The 19,038-nt window shown below is 56.7% G+C and overlaps 1 protein-coding gene across 5 annotated transcripts in view; it reads right to left on the reverse strand.

Moving 5' to 3' along the window:
- The window catches only part of GAK (cyclin G associated kinase), a 53,132-nt gene that overhangs the window by 19,098 nt on the left and 14,996 nt on the right, over nt 1-19,038 (reverse strand). For 4 of the 5 annotated variants that reach the window (XM_019712471.2, XM_019712469.2, XM_074319945.1 and 1 more), the window contains 10 exons: nt 16,042-16,167; nt 14,929-15,018; nt 14,146-14,281; nt 13,786-13,898; nt 12,263-12,341; nt 10,382-10,505; nt 5,257-5,306; nt 4,422-4,570; nt 3,714-3,836; nt 1,553-1,686 (listed from right to left, as the gene is read on the reverse strand). In XM_019712471.2, coding sequence (XP_019568030.2) covers nt 1,553-1,686; nt 3,714-3,836; nt 4,422-4,570; nt 5,257-5,306; nt 10,382-10,505; nt 12,263-12,341; nt 13,786-13,898; nt 14,146-14,281; nt 14,929-15,018; nt 16,042-16,167 — 1,124 coding nt within the window. Of the gene's footprint in view, nt 1-1,552; nt 1,687-3,713; nt 3,837-4,421; nt 4,571-5,256; nt 5,307-10,381; nt 10,506-12,262; nt 12,342-13,785; nt 13,899-14,145; nt 14,282-14,928; nt 15,019-15,980; nt 16,168-19,038 lie in introns of all 5 variants that reach the window. The other variant, XM_019712472.2, reaches the window with a different exon arrangement.

Raw genomic sequence — 19,038 nt, forward strand, 5'->3', positions numbered from 1 at the left:
AGTCCGTCCTCATGCACAGCATTCCTACGTGCCACGGACTCCCCCTCACCATCCCATCTCTGCTGAGCACCTGGCCTACCAGTTCCTGCAGGTATGGTCACCCACCTCCTCCAGAAGTGTCTTCAACACGCGACTGAGTTATTTGTTTCCCGTGGGTAGTTCTGGGTCTTGTGTGTTCTGACTGCTCCACTGGGAGGTCCCTCAGGCCCTCAAGGGGCCAGTTCTTCATCTCCAACCTCCATGGGCACCCAGCAGAGACGCAAGAGGACCAACTCCCAACCTCTGCAGCCTCACCTGCTGAGCGCGCACTGACTGCCCGTCCCCGCGCCCTGTGGACGCCTGCCTCTCCTCAGGTTCTCAGCTAGCCGACTGCTCTAACGACCGGCAGCTATTCAAGGGATTCGGAGAGTCATGAGTCTGAGCTGGTCGCACTGTTTTCTAAGTAGTCAGGGTGGGAGCAGTGCTCCCCACACCTGCACAGCCCCAGGAAGCAGCCTGGGGTTTGGGTGGGGCCTGGGAGCCAGGCCCGCTCTGCCATTGACAACCGTCTTCCTGGGTCTGCCCCAACTGTGAGCCGCTGCTCAGGAGGCACAACCAGGGAGCCCCTGAGGTACTTGGAACACAGAAGCAGAAACGGTTCCCAGGTCAACATGGGAACAGTCAGCTGTCCATCACTGCTTGGTGGCCTGGCCTGCTTCCTAGCCTTTCTGCATGAGTGACACAGAAGACACAACTGTGTGGCCGGCTCCCTGGGTGGGCCAGGGACAGAGCACGGCACCACACCCTGCCCCATACAGGGAGGTGGCCCCACAGGCTGTGTGACCATCTGGGGCAGACCGAATGGCCTTAAGGACCCCTTGCTGGCCTGGACACCTTCTTTTTCTTCCTGGAGGAAGCAAGGAAGGCAGGAGCGAGAGAGGCAGCAGGGCCAGTGTGGGCTGGGCCCCCCCACCCTCGGGTCTGTGTGTCACACCCAGACCAGAGAGTGAAGCACTCCTGCCGGCACCCATGGAGAGGCTGTCCGCAGGGAGGTGACTCCACAGACCCAAGTATCAGAACAACCACTCCTACTGCAGGGAGTGGACAAACGTGGGGACAGTGACATGAGAAGCCAGCCTGGCTGGAAAGGGGCCTCAGGAGAGGAGAGCGCAGCACGGGCAGGGCCAGCTGCAGTCATGAGAGCCCATTTCCTGTATGTTGCCAGGCAACGCAGAGCAGCATACAAACCCTAAATCAGCCTGCTCCAGCACCTGATAGCAGAGGATGACGCTGCTCCATGCGCACAGCAGCTGACAGATGGTGCACCCCCCAAAGAAAACTACCGAGCCCCCTGCAGAGGGGCTCCCAGCCTGCCAGACCGAGGGCCTGGGCCCGTCTGCACAGCACAGCGTGGACAGCGCAGGGCAGGGCAGGGCTTGGCTCGCCCGGCCGGTGTGCCATCCCACACCACATGGCCCACACCCTTTCCCAAAACCCTCCCGCCTCCCAGGGCACACGGCTACAAGCAGCCCGGGGGAAGCTGCATCCAACGTCCCGCCGGGGCGCATGGTACCTTTTGTGGGACGGCCAGATGCCCGGTGGGCAGCGCTTCATGCTGAACATGTACACGGCGGCCTCGGCGGTGCGGAAGAGCCGGCAGAAGCACAGGAACGAGCAGACAGCCACGGCTGACGCTGCTCGCCCGTCCTAGGACACATAGCAAGGAGAGCTCACGGACCGCTCGCGAGGACGGCCGGCTTCCTGCTCACCGGGCTCCCGAGGGGGCAGCAGGGCCCTGCCTCCTGGCTGGGCACACATTCCACAACTTACAGAAACACACTTGATGAGGTGAGAGTCCAATCCAAAAACAAAAAACACAAGATGGCCAGCCTCTCCAACTGGACACTGCTCATGCTCATTGTGCCCCCAGGCCTCACGCTGACGCTCACTGTCCCCCTGGGCCTCACGCTCACTGTCCCCCTAGGCCTCACGCTCACACTCACTGTCCCCCTGGGCCTCACGCTCACACTCACTGTCCCCCTGGGGCTCACGCTCACTGTCCCCCTGGGCGTCACGCTCACTGTCCCCCTAGGCCTCACGCTCACACTCACTGTCCCCCTGGGGCTCACGCTCACTGTCCCCCTAGGCCTCACGCTCACACTCACTGTCCCCCTGGGCCTCACGCTCACTGTCCCCCTGGGCCTCACGCTCACTGTCCCCCTGGGCCTCACGCTCACTGTCCCCCTGGGCCTCACGCTCACTGTCCCCCTGGGCCTCACGCTCACCCTACTTAATCCTTGTCATCACCTGTGCTGTGACTTTTGCCAACACAGATGGCAGCACTAACCTTCGAGTGCCCATTTGGCGGGTGCCACACTGTGTGACACCCACAAACCTAAGTCTTGCTATGTGGCTGGAGACTGGGAAATAAAGCTGGTCCTCAGCTACAGTAAAGAGGGACAAAGACGGGGTTCCATGAGGCAGAGTGACCAGGCCGAGCCCCCCTGGGTGCTGCTCTGTGGAAAGATAAAGGAATGCCAACAAGGACCCTGCACATTCCATGAAGAGGGGGCACCACCTGTGCAGGTGTCTTCCCTGAAAAGCACCTGCTGGCCAGAGACCCAGGTGTGCGCTCAGAGGGCATGGCGCCTCCACGGCCCACCCAGGGCGGCTCCCACTGGGCTGGGGCACCTAGGCCTGTGGGGGCACAAGGCTCGTCAGGCACCAGGCCTGGCCACTGGCTGCAGACACCAGGGCAGATTCTGCTCCTCCTGGATGCCAGGAGTACACAGGCTAGGCCAGCGCCACCTGCAGGCTCGCACATGTGCTCCCCCACCCCGCCCTGCATCACTGCTGTGGACCGCAAGCTGCTGCCTGGCCTCCCACCCTCTGACGCCCTGGGTCTTGCTCCTGTCCCATCTCCTCACTCCTATCCCCTCACTCGTGTCCTGTCCCTTCAGTCCTATCCTGTTTCGTCACTCGTGTCCCATCCTCTCAGTCCTGTCCTGTCCCCTGACTCCTGTCCCGTCTCCTAGGCCTCACTCCTGTCCTGTCCCCTCAGCTGTGTCCTGTCTCCTGGGCTTCACTCCTGTCCCGTCCTCTCACTCTTCTCCCGTCCCCTCAGTCCTGTCCTATCTCCTCAGTTGTCCTGTCCCTTCAGCCCTGTCCCGTCCCCTATCCTGTCCCGTCCCCTCACTCATGTCCTGTCCCCAGTCCTGTCCCATCCCCTCACTCCTGTCCCATCCCTTCAGCCCTGTCCCGTCCCCACTCCTGTCCCGTCCCGTCCCGTCCCCTCAGCCTGTCCTGTCCCCTCTCCTGTCCTGTCCCCAGTCCTGTCCCATCCTCTCACTCCTGTCCTGTCCCCTCAGCCCTGTCCCGTCCCCTCAGTCCTGTCCCGTCCCCAGTCCTGTCCCGTCCTCTCACTCCTGTCCCGTCCCCTCAGTCCTGTCCCGTCCCCAGTCCTGTCCCGTCCTCTCACTCCTGTCCCGTCCCCTCAGCCCTGTCCCGTCCCCTCAGTCCTGTCCCGTCCCCACTCCTGTCTTGTCCCTTCAGTCCTGTCCTGTCCCCACTCCTGTCCTGTCCCCTCAGCCCTGTCCCATCCCCTCAGTCCTGTTCCGTCCCCTCAGCCCTGTCCCATCCCCTCAGCCCTGTCCCATCCCCTCTCCTGTCCTGTCCCCTGGGCCACCCAGGAGCCTCCCTGGTTGCCGTTTTCCTGGCCACAGCCGCACACTCACCATGCAGTGCACCACGCACACGTTCTTGTGGTCCTGCCGGAGCCATGCGTGCATGTTCCTGCAAACGCTGTACAGGCTGTGAAGGTTTGGGGCCCGCCTGACTGCCCAGCCGCACTCGGAGACCTGCGGGGAGCGAGGGGAGAGCTCGGCTCAGCCAGGACTCCCTGTGCCACTCAGGGAGGGGGCTCCGGGTCACAAGCTCGCCCGCTCTGTGAGGTGACTCCTTCCCCGCCCCCACCCAGGTGTCTGCAGGATCCGCCCCCCGGCCACTGGGCTCCTCAGTGCTACAGCATCCACGCCAAGAATTCACAGACTTGGCAATAACATGGAGTTGGCCCTCTCCCACGCTTAGCATCAGCTGTGAAATCCGTGTCTCCAAGACTCATTTACCAAGACAACTAAGTGGCTTCAGGCTCCCTCATAGGCCAGAAGCAGTGAGCACCACTGGCTGCCACAATTAAACCACCTGACCTCTTCAGTGTCCTTGAGAAGCTGTCGCCCCGACCCCCTCTGCAGGCAGACCCTGTGCAGCCCCTGTGCAGCCCCGTGTCATCACAGCCCTGAAGACTCCCAACCCCAACTATCAGAGCCCCAGGCTGCAGTGGCTGCCAGTGCCCGGGGATGTCAGAGGTCAGTGTAGTGCCCTGCCGAGACCCAGCCCTAGGAAAACTGCACTGAGGTGGCAGGGAGGAGGGGCCTGCCACTCACCCGGTTGTGAAACTTAGAGTGCCGATACGTTCGCGGGGACAGGTTGTAGACCGCGTAATGGCCCGGGTGCTTGGAATCCAGAAACAACCGCACGTCTTCTATGTTATTTTTGATAGCTGACTCCACACCTTCTGCCGGGAACGACATCACTGCAAGAGAGCAGCCCACATCAGCCGCCTGAGGGGGCCCACACACAGCCAGTGCTTGCTGCACAGGCTGCTCCTCTGCCCCCGGGGCCTGTCTGGAGAAAGAGTGGCCTCCTGCAGACTCACCAGCCACTGGCTGGACAGTTGGCCACACTCAGGCCCCTGCTTCTTGCCCTCCTGCGGCTGGTGACTGGTCAGTACAATGGGTGCTGAGAGGAATGGAGCACAGGCCCCCCCCCCCCATCACTGCCTGTCAGCCATTCACAAAGAAGACCCTCTGGACCTCCAGACAGCACCTTCTGGGGTGTAGGTTCGGCGAGAGACTCGACGTATAGCAGGGTCTCCCTGTATCCAGATCTTGTTTTTGGTTTGGATTTTTGACTGGAGACCAAGTTTGAAATGTGCATGGCCTTGCATCATTCCTCTCATGACCTCAGAGTTCCAGACAGTTCCAGACAAGGGAGAAGCTGAGTGGACATTGCCACTGTCCGTCACCGGGCGTGGAGGTACGCTGGACACGTCCCATGTGAGTGGCTGTCCTAGAGGCACCGTCCCCTCTCCCAGCGGCCACACCTTTCACACCCCGCCTGAGCCTGCAGCAAGGGTGTGCCAGACACCAGCATCCCATGACCCACCGGCACACGGGGAGAGTCAGAAGTCCATCCTAAGCTTAAAGCTGGCAAACGTACCTGCAATTCGGGATGTGATGTAAGATATGTCCAAATCTCCCTTTGCGTAACTGGAATAAAAAGAGCACTTGATTATGGTTCAGGCACAGGAGCTTAACCTACAGCGGGTCCTGGAGAGGCTGGGTGGGGGTGAGGTGTCATGGTTCAGACTGCATCTCGTGGGGAACACTGTATGTGCATGTGCGCATACAGCTCACGTGTGTCAGTGTAGTAGTGCCTACATGTTGGTGTGCGTGCACACGTGAGGCTGACGTCCACAGAAGAGCTGGATGAGAAATAATAAATTGTAAGTGGTGTAGAGGCAAGGACCCAATAAGAAAATTTTGACTTTCTTAGCGTTATTCTACACTAAAGAGGAATGCCACTAGGAGCTGGTTTTGAAGGGAGACAGTAACGGACGATAGAGCTTTTGACCCAGTGCATCATATCTGGCCATCAGGAAAAAAATGACAAGGCACACCCAAGGCAAAGACACAGTTTGCAGACACGAGCAGCACCAGAACCACGTGTGGCAGAGGTGCTGGAAGTATGAGACCAGGAGTTTGAAACAGCTGTGATGAATGTGCTAAGGGAGAAAGTAGACGACGCGCCGGAACAGACGGGCATTGTGAGCAGGGGGACGGGAGTCCTAAGAAGGAACCAAGAAGAAATGCTAGAGATAGAAACACCATAGCGAAAATGGAGAATGCCTGTGATGGGCTCAGTAGACGAGACACGGCTGAGGAAATAATCTCTGAACTAGAGGATATAGCAATAGAATCCTAGAAAATCAAAAGCAAAGAGTACCGAGACTGAACAAAGCAGACAGTGTGCCCAAGGGCTGAGGAACAACGACAGAAGGTGTGACACACAGAATGGGGACACCAGAAGGAGAAGACAGAGGGAGAGAAGAAATATTTGAAACAATAATGACTATTTCCTCCAAATTAATGTCAGACACCAAACCATGGATCCAGTAACCTCAGAGAACACTAAGTAGTATTAAGTACCAGGAAAACTACGCCTGGGCATATCATACACAATCTGCAGAAAATCAAAGACGAAGAAGAACTCCTGAAAGAAGCCAGGGGGAGAAACACCACACCTACAGATGAATGAAGAATTACACCAACTTCTCAGAAACCATATAAGTAAGAAGAAAGTAGAATAAAATACTTAAGTGTTAAAAGAAATAAACCACCACCCTGTGAAATTATCCTCCAAAAGTGAAAGAAGATTTTCTCAAACAAAAATTGAAGGAATTTGTTGCCAGTAGACCTGCCTTGCGAGAAATATTGCTAAAATTCCTTTGAGAGAAAGAAAGTCAGAAACCCCGATCTACATAAAGAATAAAAGCACATAAAAGAAATGAAGGTAAAATAAAACCTTTTATTTTTTTATTCCTAATTGATATAATTGTTCTAAAAATCATGGCAACAACGTATCCTGTACGCGTGCTTATGTACACATTTTATGTATGTGCACGGCCTTATATGTGAGAAGAATCACAGCAATGATGACGGGGATGAAAGGAGAAAGGAATTAGGACTATCAGCGGTAACACAAAGTACTCCCAACCCACCAAGGGGCAGTGTTATGTGAAAGCGGACTTGGATTTGCTGTAAATGTACACTGCAAACCACAGGGCAACCATTAAAAAGTAAAACAAGACATACGAGGTGTGATAAAAAAAACATGGCAAATGTTTAAATTAAAAAAATTACGACAGTAAAAGACACATTGCCATTAATCCCCCTGGCTTCCAACACACTTATCCCATCATTCCTGCCACTTTCTGAAGCAGTTCTGCAAGTCCTCTTTTGTGAATGTCTTTAGTTGCGCTGTCGTAGCTGCCTCGATGTCCTGAATCATTTTGATTTTAGGGAAGAGCCAGAAGTCACACAGTGCCAGGTCCGGTGAATAAGGTAGATGAGGACACACTGTAATGGTTTTACTTGACAGAAATTGCCGTATCAGAAGTGATGTGTGACATGGAGCCTTGCCATGATGGAGGATAATTTATGGCACACTTTTAAACACATCTCTCAACCATAGTTCACACCCGGCTGACTGCACTGAACAAGCTGAAACTTGTCACACACTTTGTTACTAAGGTTCGACGGCTGCTTCCCATATTGAAGGTCCCTGGCTTTATGTTGGATGGCACTCGGCAGCAGCACTCACCGCATTTCTTGATCACAGCGAAAGGCTCCGTGTCACACATCGCTTCTGGTATGGCAATTTCTGTCACATAACAATATTACGGTGTCCTCATCCACCTTATTCACCAGATCTGGCACCATGCAACTTCTGGCTCTTCCCCAAAGTCAAAATGACCATGAAAGGAAAACATTTTGAATAGATTCAGGACATGAGGCAGCCACGACAGCGCAACTAAGGCCACTCCTGAAAGAGGACTTCCAGAACTGCTTCCGAAAGTGGCAAGAACGATGGGATAAGTGTGTTGCAAGCGAGGGGAAGTATTTTGAACTGGATTAATGGCAATGTGTCTTTTACTGTAATAATTATTTTTTAATTTAAATATTGACTGTATTTTTTGATCATACCTCACAGAACTGACACGCTAAGAATGGAGAAAATACAATCATATAAAATGATCAATTAAAACTGAAAAAGGCATAAAAGGAGTGGAAGGAAAAACAGGTACAAAGAAAAAGGGCAGCGAGTAGAAAATGGTAACAAATGTAGATGTTAACCCAGCTGTCGACAATCACGCTGTCGATGGTCTCAAACGCACCACCCGAAACAGACCCGACTGTATACTGTCTACACTGAAGCTGAACCTCTTTTCATAGTTTAGTCAGCGTGTCCTGCTGTCTTCAAGCATTTTTACCTTTCTATTAATTTTCATAATTCACTGTACATAATACACTATTCCTTTGTGAGTCATAGAATTTAAACATATTTACTCCCGATCAATGCTGTATCTTTTTGTTATTTTAAAGAAATGTGGGGTTTTCTGAGGAATAGATCATTTTTATTTTAAATTAAATTTATCAATCACTTCCTCCATGGCTTATGTATGTTTGGCCTTACTTAAAAAATCCTCCTCAATCTAGTACTATAAAAGTCTCCCTCTGTATTTATTAATTTTCCCCAAAAAAACTGCTTTTCACAATTAAATCTTGTAACTAATCAGAACTAACATACTTGGCTGTTATTAGATGGGGATCTAATGCTTGTTCCATATAGATACTCACGGTCTCAGCATCGTTCACTAATTGGCCCAGTATTTTCATTTGCTTCACACCTGTCCCACACAAGTGTGTCAGTCGTCAGTTTAACAACTCCACTTGTACCAAGACTGATATTTGAAAAGAACTGATATATGTACATAACAGGGTTCATCCTCTATTGTTCTTACATTTTAAAATACCGCTGGTGATTCTGGGTAACATGAATTTTAGTATCAAAATCTGTGGAAACAATATCGGAATTTTTATTTGCATTGCAATAAATTCACAGATTAAGTGAAGACTGAGACTTTATTAATTCCCCCAGACACAAATTTGGGGTATGTCTCCACTCACTTGGGTCTAATTAGGGAGTTCTCATTGGACTGAGCTGGGCAGAGCAGTATGGAGCGCCCACCCCCACCCCCCCCCGCACCACATGGCCTGGGCAGGGAGGTCCCGCCAGCTCCAGGCGACGTCTCAGAGACAGCCTGTGCAGGCTGGCTGCTCCAAGGGCAGACAGCAGACATCAGGGAGGACAGGAAGGAAGCCCACAGGCCTGGGGACACGTCCCTGCTGGAGTCTAGAATCTGCACCATGGAGATGGACTGTCCCTAATCTGGTCAGAAAATGGATAAAACGCAACATCCTAAGTAATCACGCAGGCAATTGAACACATTTATTCTAGAATTCACCCCAAGGAACAGTTGAGGAAAAACAGCCGATGTTCTTGGGAAGGAAGGAAAAAGGAGGGAAGTATGCGTCCCCACACCACAGTGCCGAGGCTGCAGGGACTGGGGCCACGTCCGCACCAGGACAGAACAGGAGCTCACACACATGCACACACTCACGCATAAGCACGCACGCCTTTACCTACTGATAAAATTGGACGGAACTCTCCCCGAAAACAATCAGTGGGAGAGCCTGTGGGCGGAGTCAGGGCGTATAGGAGGAGATCCTGGCTGCGCACGGTCCCTTGAGTGAGAGCAAGCACGAGAGCGAGAGCAAGAGCGAGCGCGAGAACTGAGAACTCCATTTATAGCGAAGCCCTAGGGCTCTAACTCCTTCCCCTTATTTCCTTCCCTCCGTCTTGGCACGCAGGTCGGAGGGTTCATGGCTTGCCACGTCTGCATGCACTGGCTTGCAAGCCTCTCTTTTCCCGAATAAATCCTTTCTGATGACAAAACATCTAGTCGGTGTTCGTTTTCAGTCAACATGATGTGGCCGACACAGGTGGGGACACAGAATGATCGTGGCACACAAGAAAAACGAGGCCAAGAAGTTTCCACAAGTCAGTGGAACGTGGTGCTCACAACCAAAGGCACAGGTGTTCTCATCCCTGGGCTGAGCGGATGTGACACATCAAAGACAATGGGCTCAGCTCCCGCGCACGGTTCCTGGAACAGCCAGAACAGGGAGTGATGGCCTCATGCTGATGCAGCCACCTCTGCAGTGGCCGGCACTGCTGGAGAGCTGGGCCAGCCTACAGGGCTCCCAGGCGAGGACGGGGGCCGTGGGCAGGCCTGCCGTGCGCAGACACACACACGCCCAACAGTCTGCTCATACACGGCTTCATGCACCCAGCCCACATCTGAGTGACCTCACATTTGTTAGCGAGGTGCCCTGTGCCCCACGACTGCCCCATTCTCTCCACATCACAGAAAGGAAGCAGCGCAAATATGAGGGGTGTCGTCATAGCAAGAGGGATGCTGAGGTGGGGATCATGGTCTCCATGGACAGGACCCTTTGGCGAAGGTGACACTACCCCACAGCAATGCCAATGAGGCTCTGCTCTGCACCCAGTCCGTCCACGGCGGGGGTGGAAATGGGGCTTGCCACGGGCAGGGTCCTGTCAGATTTGGAGGCGGGGCAGTGCCCAAGACTGGGAAATATCCATGCCAGAGCAACGGCATGCTGTCGCCTGAGACCTGCGCCGCGTGCACCCGCCTCACCTGGCGACGGACTGGATAACCTTCGAGGAGGTGTCCTTGATGTTTGTGAGCAGGCGCCCGGTGCCCCCGCGCAGGATGTCCAGCAGCCCTCCGTAGGGCTGGTCGTACTCAGCAACCACCAAGCCTGCAAGCAGAGATGGGCCTCACGTCATGGCTGGGGCCAGAGCCTGATCCCCAGAACCTGTGATGAGCCACACCTCCTGGCAACTCCAACCGTCTGCGCACCACACGCAAGCACAGGCATGAAACCAGCACCTACAATGTGCAAACCCAGGTGGCTCGCAAGGGCAGAGCTGGGCTCGATAATGCAAACCGGGCCCCAATGACGCAAGCTGGGCCTTGATGACACGTGCCGAGCCTATGGGTGCTGGCAGCCCACCAGCCGTCTCCGGGATGTTCAATCAACACACTCTCAGCATTCCTGCACGCCAGGGGACCCCAACACCGCACACATGCGTGCTGAGAGGCCCGGCAAAAGTAAGACAGCCTCTATCCCTACGGCAAGGGGACACAGGAACATAGGGCACAGGAGTGGGGCCGGGCAGATGGCCCCAGCTGGGCACAGAAAGGTTGCATGGCAGGACCTCGAGTGTGGGTATGTGTCCAGCCAGCTGCCCACGTGCAGGGGTGGGGCCCTGGAAAGGAGCCCAGCCTCCTGGCCATAGCTCCAGGGGTCCAGCTGGATGTGAACAGAGATGGCAGAGAAAGAGGGGTCCCAAACCAGGGCCCCAGGATGTGGCCCTGGTGAAGTCACGGTGACAAGAGGCAGGTGTGATCCACGCACTGCGTCTGTGCCCAAGGATGGCCTGCAGTCTCTGCCACAGCCTCTGTGACCAACGCAGCAACACTGGACACGGCATGGCTGGGTTACAGCCGGGACCAGGGACCAGTCACTCTCGGGCTGCCAGGCAACCACTGAAATGCAACCATGTCCTAGTGCTTATGCAGTAGGAGCACACGTGTAGTGTGGTCTTGCCTCGGCACCCTGAGAATCCACCCCCAGGGCAGTGCAGGCAGCCGCACATGCTGGGCAGCCAGGGAGGCGCCCAGGGCCAGAGGCGGCCAGCTGCTGGGAAACAGAGGTGGAGGAAGACCTGGGAGCTGGTCCCCATACCCTAAAGAGAGAGGTGGCCAATGGATGGGGACGTGGCAGAGAAGCGCATCCTGGCATGGCGTTCCGGAACGAGCCTGGGCGTGGATGCAAAGCCCAGGCTGAGGGCTGCTGCAAGACACAGCACTTTGTGCCAACACTGGGCACCCTGACCTACATGGGATGAGGGGTGTGGTCAGTCACCAAACAAGGCCCGACCGTGAGGGGTGCCGGGCCACCTCTCCTACCAGGGCTATGTCCTTACCGTCTGGAGGGGCCCCAGCTTGTGCACCTGCAGACGCAGGCCCCTGCAGCCCCGCTTCCCAGCTCAACGCTCTATTTCCCCACGCCCCCTGCCAGTGCCCCGGCCCTCACGGTCACCGGACCCACCCTGCAAGGAGCCCTTGTCAGGCTGGGCCAAGGTCACCCACATCAGCCAGGCCTCTGGCCACGTGGGCAAATGATGGTGTGTGGCCACAACAGCCCTGTAACCTGGAGCCAGGGCTCGGCTCCCAGCGTCAGAGGAGCCTCAGAGAACGAGTGCCAGCCCGATAGCACAGGTATAGGACTGGCGCTTACACCTCTTCCCTTGTTCCTGGTCCTGAACTGTGGCCCGGAGTGTCACCACGGCTGAGCTCAGGGATTGCTGAGGGTTCCTGGGGCCCCAGAATGGGCAGCCTCTCTGGTTGCCGGGCCAAAACCAAATGGCCCAGGACAGCAGCATCCAGGTGCCCAACACACGGCAGGTGCGGCAGCCCCAGAACACAGGGCGGGTGCGGGTAGACACTCACCTGCACGGCAGCCGCTGCTCGTGGGGCCCCCGGGTGGGGGCGGGGCGGCATTCCCATAACCTCCATTCTGTTCCAGAAGCTGCGAGGGTGCAAAGGGCAAGGACTCAGTCCCACACGTCAGGGCCAGTGCACACCACTCCACGCCATGGGAAAGCCAGTGCGCAGTGACGGCGGGCTCCCCTCGCCATCCGCGTTATCGCCACATCCGAGGGAGGAGCTTCTCGTGCCTGTACACAGTCCCCCTGCACTGAAGGGCCGTCACACCGGCCACGAGGCTCCGCTCACAAGGTCTGTCAGTCAGTGAGCATCTCCACGTGCAGGAGGCAGCTGCAGACCCCGAGTGCCCGGCTGTGCACTGAGAGACCAGCACTGCCCGGGCCCTGGGCACAGCTCCACCCTGGCACACGGGCCGGCTGCCCGCCCAGCCCCGCTCAAGCACTGGCTGCAGCCTGCTGAGTGCCTACAGACCGTGTCCTCCGCCAGCCCTGTACGTTACTCAGAGCTGTGCTTCAGTCCCATGGGGTTTTAAAAGGTACTTCTGGTGTTGAGCTCACGTCCTGTCACATGAAGTTCGGAAGGCAGGAGAGTCCGTGTGTGTGTGTGACCCAGCAGGCAGCCAGGGCTCTGCACGCTAAGGCAGCTTACAGCCACCGGGCCGAGCTGGCCTCTTCACATGTCCTCAGTACCATCGATTTGTTCTCGTTGCTGACAGGAATGAAACATCTTCCGCTGTGACCACTGTGACACCCACACGTCACACAGTCTTTGAGGCCACGCTGTCAAGGACGCGTAGGTGGCAACGTCCCCTGCATCCCACTGAGTGGCGCGGCCCCATCCTAACATGGCTGTTCCTGAGTTTCAGGTTTGGTCCCTGTGTTCACCCTCTGGGGCCACGTCTGCCCCTTGTGGGGACAGCGACTTCACTGCCCGGGGCACGAGACCCCCAATCAGGGGTCTAATGCTTACAGCACGGTCCCAGGTTCGAGAAGCACTAAGACCAGAAGGTGTCAGGAGCCCACTGCCCAGCGGCCTGCGTCTGTCCAGCGGCACTACTGCCACCCTGTGGAGAGCTCCCAGCGGCACACACGCAGTGACGGTAACATGCCAGGGAAGATGCTCCACACCAGCTGACACCGGCTAGCCCTGCCGTGGGAGCTGCCGCACACACGCTCTCCCGCTGCCCCCTCCTCACACTGGAGGCCGCCGACACGCCAATTGTTTCCACCTCCCACTGGGGGCCCCAGGCATGGGGACAAGGACAGGCGCTCAGCGCTGTTCAGTGCAGAATCACCTGCTTCGCAGGCGGGAGCCCCACAGCCACTTTGTTCCCCGACTCCCAGGACCCAGAGCACACGCTTCTTGTCCGCTGACCCTGCGCCCAGGGGCACTAGGGTCAGGCACCCCAGGCGGGCAGGCAGGCGGCTCCTCCGGGCACAGCAGGCGCGAGCTCCCCAAGAGCTGCGTCAGCCTTACTGTAGGCGGGGCCTCGGCCACGCACTTGGAGCGACGCCTGGGAGACCTACCTCGGTGACGGGCGACTTGGGGTTCACGTTCCTGGCAGCCGCAATCTCCTGCAGCTGGTTCACCAGCTCCGTGACGGACAGCCGCTCCTCTGGGTTCACCTGCAGCGTGGCGCCTACAGTGGAGGCAGCACGTGCTCAGTGGCCCAGCAGCCCAGCGCCCCGTCCTGGCAGAGGTGACGCACCCACAAGGCCCCTCGTTTTACTTCCATGACTGATTTTAGAAGCAAGTGAGGGAATGATGACAATGAAATGGAGGACATTTATCAAAACGAGCCGTTCACAGCACCGTCTAGTCACAGGGGGCGATGGCGGGCACCCCAGGAAATGCCCACGCGGACGGCCGTCAAACCTAGGACTTACGGATGAGGTCGTGGAACACGCAGTACCGAGTGTCGTCAGGCGGGATCGAGTACTTCCCGTTCACTATTCGCAGCTTCGCTCCATCCTCAAAAGGGTGCTGCCGGAAGCACAGCAGGTACAAGATGCAGCCCAGGGCCTGCGGGGGCACGGAGGTGAGGGCCGGCCCTTCGCAGGCCCTCGAGGGGACAGGCCAGGCTCAATCTCTGCCTGCCCGTGGCTGAGCCACACCTGGTCTGATTCACGCCCGTGAGCACAGTCAGGACTATGAGCCTCGAGGCGTGGGGCTCAAGGAGGTCTAGGGTTGTTGTACCATTGTCCCTGCTCTTAGGGAGGCCAGGGAGGGGGCAGGTCACCAAAGGAGCCCAACAAGGCATAACGCCCAGCCCACCGATGCCGGACTGCACTCTAGCCAGCCCCAGCCAGCACGGAGCTGCAGCCGTGCGCATGCCCAGGGTCTGCCATGTGACCCGTGGCTTCGTGAATGCGCAGCCCCTCTGCAGGGGCTCTGGCCGGACAGCAGGTGTTCCTGTGTCAGCGGAGCAGCAGGACGTCCGGAAGGACCCGTGCTGCGTCCACTCCACACTGACACCCACCCAGGGTCTACTCATCCGTCTCCTCTAACCAGCCACAGCGACTCTTAAAAAAATTAAGCAACAAGGAACAGGAAGGGAAGCCAAAAGGAACGTGGCTTCCTGAGCTGTCGGCAGGCCAGACGTGTGGCCGAGGGCCTGGCGCCCACCCGCGCAGCCCGCCCTGGAGCCACACACAGGCAGTGGGCCTCACCCAGATGTCCTGCTTCTCGCTGATTGGGAAGTTCGAGTACAAGTCCACTATTTCCGGTGTCCTATACATGGGTGTTGTGTTCCTGGTGATCTGGAAACGCACACATTTCAGAGGAAAGTCACCTGCGTGCACTGTTTTCATTGTGCATTGATGCCCACGCTTTCCCAAACACACTGTCCGCTCACTTCCATCCCACCGCGTTCCAGAAAAGCCTCAGGCTGCTTGCCCCTCCTTGCCCCTCTGGCCGCCTGTGTCCACCTGCCTCACTTGGTGTCCAGCGCCTGCTAAAGCAGCCATGCCAACGCGCTCACTACAGACACCTCAGCTGTGTGTTCACCTGACAGGAGTGCGTCCAGGGCGGCCCCAGGCCAGCTGCATGAGGCGGGCCACTTGCATGTATGGAGGCAAGCACTCTTCTAAAAGAGTCTTCAGGAATGGGAGAGGCAGAGAAAGCTGAGAGGCGTGTCTGCAGGGCGGGGCGTGTGACAGATGACTGCTGACGGGCACAGCATGGCGAGAGCCGCCTGCCGCCAGCGCATAGCAAATGCACAAATGCCAAGCTTACGGCCTAGATGCCCCATGGGAACGGTCAACAGTGCGACCGACACGTGCACTTGAAGACCTGCTAGAGGAAGAGGTCAGCCACAGGCTGGGCGACACACGTGACACCCAGCGCCGACAGCGGGCCTGTGTCCAGACGCACAGATGACTCCTGCAACCAACCCCTCAGACATAAACAAGAACACGCTCGAAAGTGGGCGCGGGCCGAGAACAGGCCCTTCCCAAAACTGCCCTCCCGCTCAGCTTAGGCAGGCGGACCCAAGACCCTCGGAGGGAGACAAGGTCGGCGACAGTATGCAGCCCGGATATGGGGAGGAGCGTCCACATGAAGCCCTCAAGCTGCAGGTTCTTGGCCCCGCACCACTGTGCAGTGACCGTCTGCTGAACACGTCACGTCCCGCAGCCCGATGGATGGATGGCACAGACCCTCCACCCAGAGTCGAACTTGTAGGGTGGTGCCCAGAGGACACAGGTCCCACACGGGGACGCACCTGCAGGCTGCCCTGGCGGTGCCGTGTGCAATGCTGCGGGCGGGGCCAGGCCAGGGCTCACCTCTTCCTCTACCAGCGCCCGCTTCTGGGCGCTCCAGCTGTAGTCGGGGAAGTGCGATACGGTCGTGGCACTGCCAAAGTCACACAGCTTAATGGTCCCCTGGTTACTCAGCAACAAGTTTTCAACCTGCAAAATTTCAGAAAATGGCCCTCATGAACTTGGGGAGCAGACACAGCTTGGCCCCGGGGAGGGGCTCACAGAGCGGCTGGCAAGGGGAAACGCAGGTCTTTTCTGATCAAAATCAGTACATGTACTTTTAAAAAGGGTACGTCAGAAAAACAGAAGGAAGTTAAAACCAACCATAAACCAAAGGTAACTCCAATTAATAACATAGGGTATACAATAAAAGCCTTCAGAGAAATCAAAAAACAACAAAAAAATAACGAAGTGTTTAAAAATCATCAAATATATCAAGAAACTAGGAAGAAATCTAACAAAAGAGACACAAAGACATCCTATGCAGAAAGCTAAATAATTGAGATACATTTTTAAAACCCCCAATAAGCAGGGAAGTAGACCACACTGGAGAGCAGGTTGGCAGTGGACAGGAGCCAACCGCCCTGCGCGTGCAGGCCCACAGCCTGAGAATGGCTCTGCGTATTGAAGTGGCTGGGAAAAGTCTAAGGGCCAGTAGTATACCTGTCACGACAGGTGTGCGGGCAGCCCACACCTGCTCCAACAGCCTGTGGCTATCACATGGCTGGAACATTTGAAGTCTGACCCTTCAGGGAGAAAATCTGTGGACCCCAGCTCTGGGGAGAGTCAAGGCAATCCCAATCAAATTCCCAAAAGTTTTTTGGATGGAACCTGACAAACTGATTCCAAAATTCATATGGAGACACAAAGAGCCAAGAAGAGTCAGGTGACCCTGGAGAGGCAGACGTGAGCTTGCTGTGCAGCTCCAGGTAGGGGACTGGGGACCAGCACCCGGCCCAGGGCCCACAGGCGTCCCAGGGAGCCGCGTGCAGGGCGAGGACAGCCGTCCAGCCGAGGTGCTGGAGAGCAGGACAGCTGCAGGGAATGGGAGGCCCTGGCCTGAATGCAGAGCAGAGCACAGACCTTCAGGACAGACGCTGGAGGTGACTCATGGGAAAGGAGCGCCCTCTGCAGACACTGGCCACCGACAGTGCAAGTAGGCCTCGCGGGGACCCAACACGGGGCCTCGGGGAGGAGCCACGGAACAACTCAGCAGAAAAGCAGGCCAGCACCCACAGGCACCCCCCGAATAGGAAATGCAAACTCCAATAAGCTTCGCTCATAACAGGAAAACGTCACTAAAACCACACGATCTGCTGCCCACACCCAGGGCTGGCACAGGGACCAGCACGTGCTGCTGGTGGGGACGTCCACACAGAGGCGCCAACACCTTCTGCCGTGCTAGGGACACGGACGTCCGGAGGCTCAGGGCGGTACTGCTCACCACCAACGGGGAAGCAGGGACCTCAAGGCGCCCACGCTGCTGACTGTGCACAAAAGGCGGGCGAGCCTCAAAACCACAGGGCAGGGCGGGCGCGTTGCTCAGTGGGTTAGAGCACGAGTTCTGGGCAATGGGCTGCTGGTTCGATTCCCACATGGGCCAGCGAGCTGCACCCTCCACAACTAGAATGAAGTCAATGAGCTGCTGCTCAGCCCCCGGGTGGCCAGATGGCTCAGTTGGTTGGAGCACGTCCTCTCAACCACAAGGTTGCCGGATCTACTACCACAAGGGATGGTGGGCTGTGCCCCCTGCAACTAGCAACGGCAACTGGACCTGGAGCTGAGCTGCGCCCTCCACAACTAAGACTGAAAGGACAACAACTTGACTTGGAAAAGTCCTGGAAGTACACACTGTTCCCCAATAAAGTCCTGTTCCCCTTCCCCAATAAAATCTTTAAAAAACAAAACAAAACAAAAAAACCACAGCGCTGAGCAAAATGCCCAGCACAAAAAACGCATCCTGGAGCCACGGGTCGGGCCCAGACAGCCGTGGGGACACCTGAGGGAGGCGACTGCCTCGGTCCCTAGCGCACAGGAGGCACGGAGAGGAGGGAGGCAAACCCAGACCAAGCTCACAAACACGGGCCCTGTAACTTCATTCTCCCTGTGTTTCCCTTTCCTTGAGGACAGGACACTGCGGCGCGCGCGCGCAAACGCGCACACATGCAACACGTAAGTCAGAACAGCGCTCATGGTGCAACAACCCAGCAGCCTCCGGCTGACAGAGGAGGTGCACCCAGGAGGCAGAGGGGGGCCTCCACTCACATCACCACTGTGGCCCAGGTGCTCCCCAAGCACCCCTCACAGCTCTGCAGGCACGGCGTCCCGGGCAGGGGTCCCGGGTGGGGGCCCTGATCCCACAGGTGTCTGCAATGGGGAGCCTGCCAACTGGTCGCCTTAAACCAGTCTCTTGGGTTCAGGGGACAAAAGAGAAAGGCCCGGCTGGTCAGAGGTTCAAGTTAATGACGAGGCCACCCCACAACAGGGTGCCAGTGCCAATCCCACCAGGCGCCCAAGAAGGGCAAGTCCCACAGCAGCGAGGTTTAGGAGACCACCCTTGGGGGAAGCCAGGACCGGCCGTGAGGCAGTTCTGGAGTGTCTCAATCCTGCTGAGCCGTGATGGTATTTATTCTGTAAGAAACAGCCTTGTTTTCCCAGAGCTGTGTGCACAAGCCCCTGCGAGTGCAGCGGCTTGGGGTCTGCTTGCCCGTTTCAGCAGAAACCACCTGCCCCGGCAAGTAGGACGAGAGGCTGCTCTGGCCTGAGACATGGGCCGAGCTGGTGTACAAGCTCCGTGGGACCTGGACCATTTCCCAAGTCTCGGGTTTTTCAAAGACACAATAGGGGGAAGAAAAACTAGGCCATACACCAGGGGAAGTATGTGCAGCATACATAACGCAAAGAAAACTCCTGTAGAGACATACAAAACACTCTGATTAATCAAAAACAATACAACAGACAAAAAAACAGAAAAAAGAGCAAAAAAACAAAGCTCACTGAAAAAGATACTAATGACTGTAA

The sequence above is a fragment of the Rhinolophus sinicus genome, linkage group LG02 (genome assembly GCF_036562045.2).
Source record: "Rhinolophus sinicus isolate RSC01 linkage group LG02, ASM3656204v1, whole genome shotgun sequence".
NCBI lineage: Eukaryota > Metazoa > Chordata > Mammalia > Chiroptera > Rhinolophidae > Rhinolophus > Rhinolophus sinicus.